Source organism: Pleuronectes platessa, chromosome 21, assembly GCF_947347685.1.
Source record: "Pleuronectes platessa chromosome 21, fPlePla1.1, whole genome shotgun sequence".
Taxonomy (NCBI): Eukaryota; Metazoa; Chordata; class Actinopteri; order Pleuronectiformes; family Pleuronectidae; genus Pleuronectes; species Pleuronectes platessa.
The window spans coordinates 10,955,316-10,964,125 of record NC_070646.1 but is presented as its reverse complement, the minus strand read 5'-3'; the positions used below and the strand labels follow the sequence as shown (position 1 = coordinate 10,964,125).

The window sequence follows — 8,810 nt, the reverse complement described above, 5'->3', positions numbered from 1 at the left end:
TTGGCCACATGGAGAGTTTACACTTAGTGCGTTCAGGGGAAATTCAGGGGCCACAGAAAGAATCTGATCCATCGGTGTGGCAAATCACCCATCACCTTAGTTGTTTAATTAATTTGTTTAATAAGATTACACAACAAATGACGGAAAAAAGTTCTACAAAACTTTGTCAAGGATGCAATATGCGTCAGGGAAGAACGCATTCAATTTTGGTGCCATTCAAAACCAGGGGGGCGGATTTGGGATTGTTTATTTTTTATTTCTTTAACATTGTGAGAAAGGGTTGATAAACAGGAATGTTTATTGGACTGGGCCTTGGTGGGTCTATTCTGACTCCCTACAAACATCTGAAGGAAATCAGAGATAAGGAATGAAAGGAAATGAAAATTCTCACTGGGATCATCATCACAAGCAGCAACTATCACATAACACAGTCATTTGAGCCCATGTTGACATAAAATACTGATTACAGCAGCTTTAGTTTTTTTTTTTTTTTTTACATCAGACCAGGAATATGAAGAACTTGTCACACACTCCATTTTCTTGTGGCAGATACCTTCACCTCCTCTTTGCATTTGTCCTCCAAAACACTGCACAGCTGCATGCCAATATTTTCTACAGGTGCACTCATACAAATGCTACATTCATTCAGGGTCTATCCGATGTCACTGGTTCTGCGTCCTGTCACATTTACCTTGTGATCCCTTTTTATGTTTTACAACCATGTAGACACACACACACTCACACACACACACACTGTTAAAATCCCTCAGCTGCTTGTGTTTTGCTACCATCCAGCTGATCATTCACCTGATCCTCGACCCTGACTTAGTTACACTTTGAACAATAATTATAAAACAAGGCACAAAGCAGTCCACAGATTTTTGCTGCCTGCTGTCTTTCCTTTTGCTATTTTCAAATACCTAATTTGTGTCTCTGTAATATTACGCTATGTAGAAAATAAAATTGTTACATATGTATTATATATATATATATATATAGATTTAGCCATTGTTACAAAGTCTATTTGAGTTTTGTGGTGGAAGATACAAATATATATACACTCAAAAAACTAAAACGGCAAAGTGCATACCTCCAACAGTGCCCCAGATATAAATCCACTAGTCTGTATTTTTATCTAGATCTGCACCAAATTGCACACACTCATAAATATCGGCCCCACTAAACATAATTTTTTTCTTCAATTTCCATGATTTATTCTCTGACAATTCAACAAAAAAAGTTAAAAAACTGCTTATCTCACAATGTTAAAGACAGTGAAGAAAGAATTCCTGGATCTGACCCCTGATACGGATCCACTCCCACAAACCAACGGACAGGGGTGAAAATATATAACCTGACAACTTGATTAAAAGTCAAAGTCAAGTGCATCCAAATTCAAAATTCTTTCTTTACCCGGGAACACTTACATTATCTGGGGGGATATTTATGAGGATCTTGATTCAATCTGTCAGACTGAGTGGTCTTTGTCAGGTCAAGGCAGGAGGAGTCATTATTACCTCACAGGAAGGGTCACGGCTCGTTCATCTTTGGATTACAGGATATAATCGCACCACCCTGTCCGGAAGACTGTGCTGAGATCTTCCACAATCACGCCGCCCTGAGGTCACTATCGATCACACTGTACGCCATGTTTTCCTGTACACACACATGTTGATGTCTCCGGTAAACGTGAGGCACATGACAAACATGTGAGCGAGCTGGAGTCGACTGGCTGCTTATTGACAGAGTATACAGTACACCCGCTCTGGTCTGATAGGAACGGGTGATGCTCTGCTATGAAGCTCGGTCACGACGAGGTCACGTCAGAACTGTCTGTCTAAAGGGTGAGGCAAGATATGTTGAAGGACAAAAATAATTTCATATCAGGGATGAGCAAAAACAATAAGCCAGTGACTCAGGAACTGATAAAAGTTGGAGAAAAGGGCAGCAGGTGCCTGGAGACTAATTGGAATCGAAGTTCACAGTTGTGTGTACCCAGAGACAATAAAAGTGTCCGCACAGAGTGTTAACTGCTACCTTTGTGTGTTTGTGTGTGTGTGTGTGTGCACAATGTAGTCTATTCTACAGACTCCGGCACAATAATTGAATTTGGCTTTTCCTTTAATGGAAGTCTGTGGAGTGTGGAAAGGCTGTGGTAGCCCAGAACATCCAATCTTCACAAACAGGTATATGTTGCACACCATTGGATATGGATACTGCGGGGCGATATGAGCATATGTGTGTGTGTGTGTGTGTGTGTGTGTGTGTGTGTGTGTGTGTGTGTGTGTGTGTGTGTGTGTGTGTGTGTGTGTGAGAGAGTGGGGTAAAAGATGACTCGCTAAAATGCACAACTGAATTACTTAAATTCCATGCACACAACTACTATTATTGCGATTAAATGTATACTGCATATATGAAGTGATAAGACTGAAAGGGTCTGCAGATATGCTTCTGTATAGAGATTGTAAAAATAGTTAATATTTTGAGGAAGAACAATGGAATTAGATTAGAAGAACATTGCTCTTGTGCCAATATGCAACGTGTTGATCGACTCATTAAGCCATACATTTATATTTCACTTTTTGTTGATGTCATTAGGAAGAGAATAAAAAGACTATTGCTGTGTCATTTTCAAACCTAATGAATCGGTCATAATAATAATAATAATAATAATAATAATAATAATAGTGTCCTTGGGGGTTTATAAATATAATATGAAAAATACTGTCAAGCTTGTTTGCCAAACACAGGGTGCATTTACACTGGAGAAAATAAATACTGTAACACAATTCTGTCTTGGTTTGTCCTTAATACTGGTCCAACAGCGCTTCCTGTTTGATATTTAACATGATTGAAAGAGAAGAATTTCCCCCTCATCTTCCACTAAATATAATGGAAGAGGAAGTCACGTTTCCCTACAAGCAGATCCCAGCTGGGTTCACACATACTGTACGTGGATGGGTCGGCTGCGTAAACAACACCATAAAACAGCCAAATGCTAATCGTTCCGTCCTTGACTGATGTGCATCTAGCGGGAGGGGGGGGGGGGGGGTATCCGGTTCAGGATAAACATAATGAATTTGTTTATTACTGGAGACGAATTTACAAATGTGACCCCTCCAGTGCTGAGATTCCAGACGAAAAACAGTACGAGTTGCAGGATAAAGACTGAGGTGTGTTACAAAATCACATTTGAGGCCAATGAAGAAAATTACATAATGGCAGGAAGTATAGAGTGTTCTTCCTCTGCTCAGCCACAGCAGGTGTCTCAACTCTATTTCATATCATCGGGCCATGTGTGGAGAGTGTGTTCAATCCTCCTAGTCTCTGTGTGAGTATACATTGTGCATTAAATCATGCAAAACAAGGAGCTACTAGTCTAACGCTGCATAACATACTATATGAATATTAAATAAAACACCAAATATAGAATATATTTATATTTATGTAATAAAAAACATACAAACTAATCTGAATCTATTATCTATTAATCCATTTCTACATACCAGAAAATATACTGTTTGTTAAACTGAAGCAAAAAGCCATAGCCAAATAAAAATATATTATAGAAGCAATCAGAGTTATCATGTAAATGAACAATCTCAATTTGCACCTACCTGGGAATTTGCGTATAGATATAAAAACAAGATAACGCTGACGCTGAGCACAGAGGAAAGAAATGTTCTATAAAAAAAATGAATCATTTATCCCTTATCAGTAAACAAGGATCCTGCTGATTGTGTAAAACGAGCTGCGACAGACTGGACTTTATGTGCTGAGCAGAGTCAGTCATATCCAGGCTGTAAGAAAGCTCGGATCCCTCTCAAAGTCTAAATGAACTGTTATCAGAGTTCTTTAATGGAACATCAGCTAAACATTTTCTAAGTGTTCATTAAAAAAAGGGTATAAAATCAGCGGGACTTTGTTTACCAAATATTTGGATACTACAACAACAACGCTGACATTTAATGGAAGAAGAAACAGACAATTTTCACCTAAAAAAAGCACAACATGACAACATTTTCAAACTTTTCCAAAAGGGTCATCACAAAGTGGCTACAGTGAGGTCACCTGATCATGATAACTTATTACTGAGAACAAAGTGCAGCAAGGGCTGATGGGAATGTCTTTTTCAAGTTTTCGGTCACAATTGCATATAAAGGTGGATGACAAGATAACTACCCCAAAGTTAAGCCACAAAATCTCGATCGCCACCTGGTGGCTGGCTGAAGTATGGTACATACATCCCGCCTCATCCATGTTAGTGGATGTGATATGATCCAAACTAAAAGGTCAAAGTACTTGACGTACTAATGTATGTTTAAGTAGTATGTTTTTCCAGTAAGTTATTTGATGCTATAAAAATGTGGTGAGACTGACTCACGACTGGTGACGTATCGGTGGGACCTCGTAACTGCGGCTCCATCTCCCGATCCTTACTGCTCGGACTCTGGTTCCACATGCACAAGATGGCGGCACTGGTATCTTGGATATTTTCACTTCATATCTGGATAGTGAGAGGAAGTGGAGATGCATCGTACATCTTCATATACAGTCTGTGTTCGTAACAATTGGACAATTAGAAAATTGGAATCAAGCCCATGTAAATATTGTGGACTGCTTTCACGCACACACAGTTGAGGATGCAAATAATTGTTTTTACATAATATCCTGGACAACACAATGCATTTTGTAATCACAAGTAAAACATCTATCTAACAACTATGATCCGCTGCCGCTGAGTTTAACTGATGCTGGACTTTAGCAGTCAGTATTCACTGATCATCACTGCCATCAGTCTCCGTTTCAATCCATAACCCCCCTGGCTGGAAGAGCGCAGAGGCCAGGTAAACAGCCCCATCTTCAGTCGGGGGGGAAGAACAGCAACAACAAAAGACATACAAATAGATTTCAAATTGTGACTCTGGGTTATAACAATCATCATCATCATCATCATTATCTCATAACATAATTAGCAGCAGCAGCAACCTCAGAGAGCATTGAGAGACGAGCTCTTCTCTACACCATACTGCCCTCTAGTGGATTTTATAAATAGTACATGCGGCTGCAATACACTTTCCTGGTATACCATTTTAGAATATATCATTCATAATATTTATATAATCACTATCTGTGTCAAACAATAGCCTGTAATATTATTAAAGAAATCACCATCATCATCAACAACAACAAACACAAACACAGTGCAGAGAGCAGTGGACCGAGCGTTTCCCTGCACAGCACTGCCCTCTAGTGGATTTCACAAATTGTGCCTGTCACACACTCCCGTAGTATCATACATTATATTGTTTAATTCATATTATTGTCTGTGTAGCAGAATAGCCTATAACACTATGTTAGACACATCATCAACATGACTATAGCATGCTCTTCCTCATCAGACAGATGTTGCTGCATTCTCAGTGCACGTTCACCTGGTGCAGCCCTGCCCTCCTCCCTCCAGCTGCTGAGAAATCTTTACCCTGCGGAAATACCGCGTTCACCACCTCCCACCTCATCCAGCGACTCCCCGCTACACCCTCAGCTCAGGTAAACGGGGAAGTCGACCTGCGAGAGCGGCTCTGAAAATGCTTGACACACCCGCAGCGGACATGACGGGAGAAATGACCGAGCAGAAGAACTTTTCTGAACTCATTGGTCAGATATTGCAAAGTGCGCCAGATGCGAGGAAACACCTTGTTGACAACCACAGCAACCTCCTGCAAGTGGCGGATTACTGCGAGAACAGTTACCTCCAGGTGAGTGGAGATCATTAGAACATCTCATCACAACTTTAGTTTTAGTTTTTAGTTTAAAAAATAAAAAAGCTTATGAAGGAGTTTTCAACCTGTCCTGTGTGCTTGTGTATTCTGCAGGCAGAGGATCAGACCAAGGCTTTGGATGAGGCCAAGGCTTTGACCGCCCAGTCTCTGGCCAGTGTCTCCTACCAGATCAACAGTCTGGCCACCACCATGCTGAAGCTGCTGGACTCGCAGGCCATGCAGATCAGAGCTATGGAGAACTCAGTCAACCTGCTGTCACTGGTGAGCAACTCCTTTCACCTACTGACACCAGGGCCGTTCACAGGCATTCCGAGGGGCCAGGTGCGCCAGTGGTTAAAGACCAGGGAGATTATGCTTTCTTTTTCAGTTTGTTAGCAGGATTATGCAAAAACTACTGGAAGGGTTAAGGTTCAGGGAAGAACTCATTCTGGATCTGGGGAAGGATCCAGGAAATGTTCACGTTCTTGCCAGATAGAACATTTTTGTAAATCTTTCTGTGAATAATTCAGTGATCTTGATTGAATGTTTGTTGAACTGATATCTGTGATTGTATGAAATTGGGTGCAGCTCGATTGATTGTACAGTGGACTGTTAAGCCTTTAGTCATTCTGTTTGTCTGTTTGTGAGCAAGAATCAAACCCAAGGATTTGTTTTTCACTTCCTGTAAGGCTTTTTTAAACAACATTTATAAGCCTGTGTGAATGGTGAAGATCTAAATACAAATGCGGATCAAGAGAATTCACATGTGGTTTGAATAGAGGAACTGTTTGACCTTGCCGGATGTACGCACTTAACTGATTATCACTCTAGTTTGTAAAAATGAAAACTACATACAGTAGCAAATCTGTTAACTACACATGTATTTATTTGAGTAGCCATGCAAACGTGATTTTAAATACTCAAACTACGGGATTATGAATTCACACAGAGAAGATGGTATTGCTGTCACTATTTCTACATAATTATAATTATTCAAACCTTTACACACAAGAAAGAGTTTCAAAGTAATTTCAAGGCATTGACATTTTTTCATTTAAGGTCTGATTGCTTCTGTATAAATTGAGAAAAATGGGTTTTACTGTATATTTGTTAAGCATCCCTTTTTTAATATGTGCTCAGTTCTGTTGCTTTGCGTCACGTCAGCAACTTTTTGTACTTCTGTCCATGCTGTAACTTTATATGCTTTCTGAAAGAGAATGAGTTTGCCCGTGTAGTAGTCTGAGGCTGGTTCTCCCCGTGCTCCGCTCCAGGCTGCTGCTATCCACTTTGAGAAGGTGGCGAGGAGAGAGATTGGTTCTTATACTACGGCCAAAGACAGGACTCGCTCCAGGCTGATGGCTCTGCCGCCTTTAGGCAAGGAGCCAGAGAGGGGCCACTTAAGGGTGCCGATATCATACTCTGCCTTGGACACTATTGGACACTGTTTTCAGGTAAATTGGAGATGACATTGAGAGAGAGAGAGAGAATTGAACGCTGTGTTTACAACCTCCTTTTTTCACCTTCATCATCTTCTCCTCCCAGATCATTGAGGAGCAGCCCAGAAAGAGGGCAGACAGCATACTGAGCACTGCAGACATCTCTGTGTACGTAGACACTGTTCACGGTTTAATAGTAACACCAATATTATGATTACTCATTACAGACACTAAGAGAAAGTGATGTTAGATTTTAGCCCCATATTATAACAGAATGGTTCGGCAGAGATAGTTCGACAATTCATTTTATTCTTAAGCTGTTTTGAGATTTGGCTACCAGAAAATTGGGTTTGTACATTTTGGGGCTTTCACATATGCAGAAGGCAAAGAGATTGTCTGACTCAGAGTCGCTCACAGCAACAAGTAAAGAACAGATACCTGAAAAGCATTTTTACTTTTTTGCTTCCTAACTGTGGCTACTTGTAGATTTTAGAAGGCCCCTACTAGTCCACATGGACCAGATGTGTGTTCATTCACTGGCCTGTAAACAGTCAAATCAGGTGAAATGTCGAACTATTCCTTTAAGAATCTACAGGATGTTGGTATCGCTCACAGTAACTGAGGGTCTATTTTTTTTGTCTTGTTTACAGAACCAGTCTCGGCATCGCTGTGCCTCCTCCGTCAGTCCCCACCTTGCAAACTGTCGCCAACCCGTCCAACGACAGTCTGCCCCCACCTCCTCCCCCGGCCGGTGGCCTGGACCCCGGGCTGCCTGCCCCTCCGCCCTTCTCTTCCTCCATGGACTACGGCCTCCCCCCTCCTCCCCCCATGACCTCGCCGACATGTCAGCCCCCGCCGCCCCCTCCGCCGACTATCGGCCTGTCGAACGCAGCCTACCCACCGCCTCCGCCGCCGCCGCCATCATCGGGAGCTGGACCTCTTCTCCCTCCGCCTCCGCCTCCTCCTCCTCCAGTGTCAGGAGCGTCATCTCCCCCACCTCCTCCTCCTCCTCCTCCTCCACCACCTCCCCCTCTCCTACATTAACAAACAATATGGGTCATGTCGGATGGTTACAGTTTTGCGAAAACAGGTAACAAGTCTGAGCAGACATGCTGGGTCTTTGCCATGAGATGAAAGTGTAAAAGATATTTCCAGGTCTGTTTTGTCATCGACATCATGTGCAAATAAAAGCTGGAAACAGTCAAATTGACCTTGAGCTGTTTCATCTGTGTTGAACAGCACAAAATGAGCCTCAGATTATACATTTTTTCTGGGACAGGAAATCCTCCTTCGCAGTGACACAGTGTGCTGCGTTGAACGCTGCTCTGCGGAGCGTGTTTCAACAGCCCCTGCACTGCATTCCTGTGAAACAAGCTCAAACAAGGATTTCCACATTTTCGTGTTATCTTTAGTTTTTTGTGTCCTGTAATGTGATTTCCCCTCCTTATTACGTCTTTGTGTTATAACAATATTTCTTAATCCGTTCGAGTGACTTCAAAAGCTGGTGGCCTTTTACACTGTCAATCTACTGTGTGGGGAGCGCACTATCAGTGACAATAAGTTGTTTACGTCACATGCTACTTTAAACAGGTCAATGAGGCTGTAAATCGTC

At 41.8% G+C, this 8,810-nt stretch overlaps 1 protein-coding gene across 1 annotated transcript; it reads left to right on the top strand.

The window, feature by feature from the left end:
• The first annotated feature begins 5,425 nt into the window (after positions 1 to 5,425).
• Positions 5,426 to 8,804, top strand: abi3b (ABI family, member 3b). The gene is made up of 5 exons (XM_053414172.1): positions 5,426 to 5,759; positions 5,877 to 6,044; positions 7,034 to 7,213; positions 7,305 to 7,366; positions 7,849 to 8,804. Exons 1-5 carry the CDS (start codon positions 5,589 to 5,591, stop codon positions 8,240 to 8,242), a joined length of 975 nt encoding a protein of 324 aa, XP_053270147.1. The 5' UTR covers positions 5,426 to 5,588; the 3' UTR covers positions 8,243 to 8,804.
• The last annotated feature ends 6 nt before the right edge of the window (positions 8,805 to 8,810 follow it).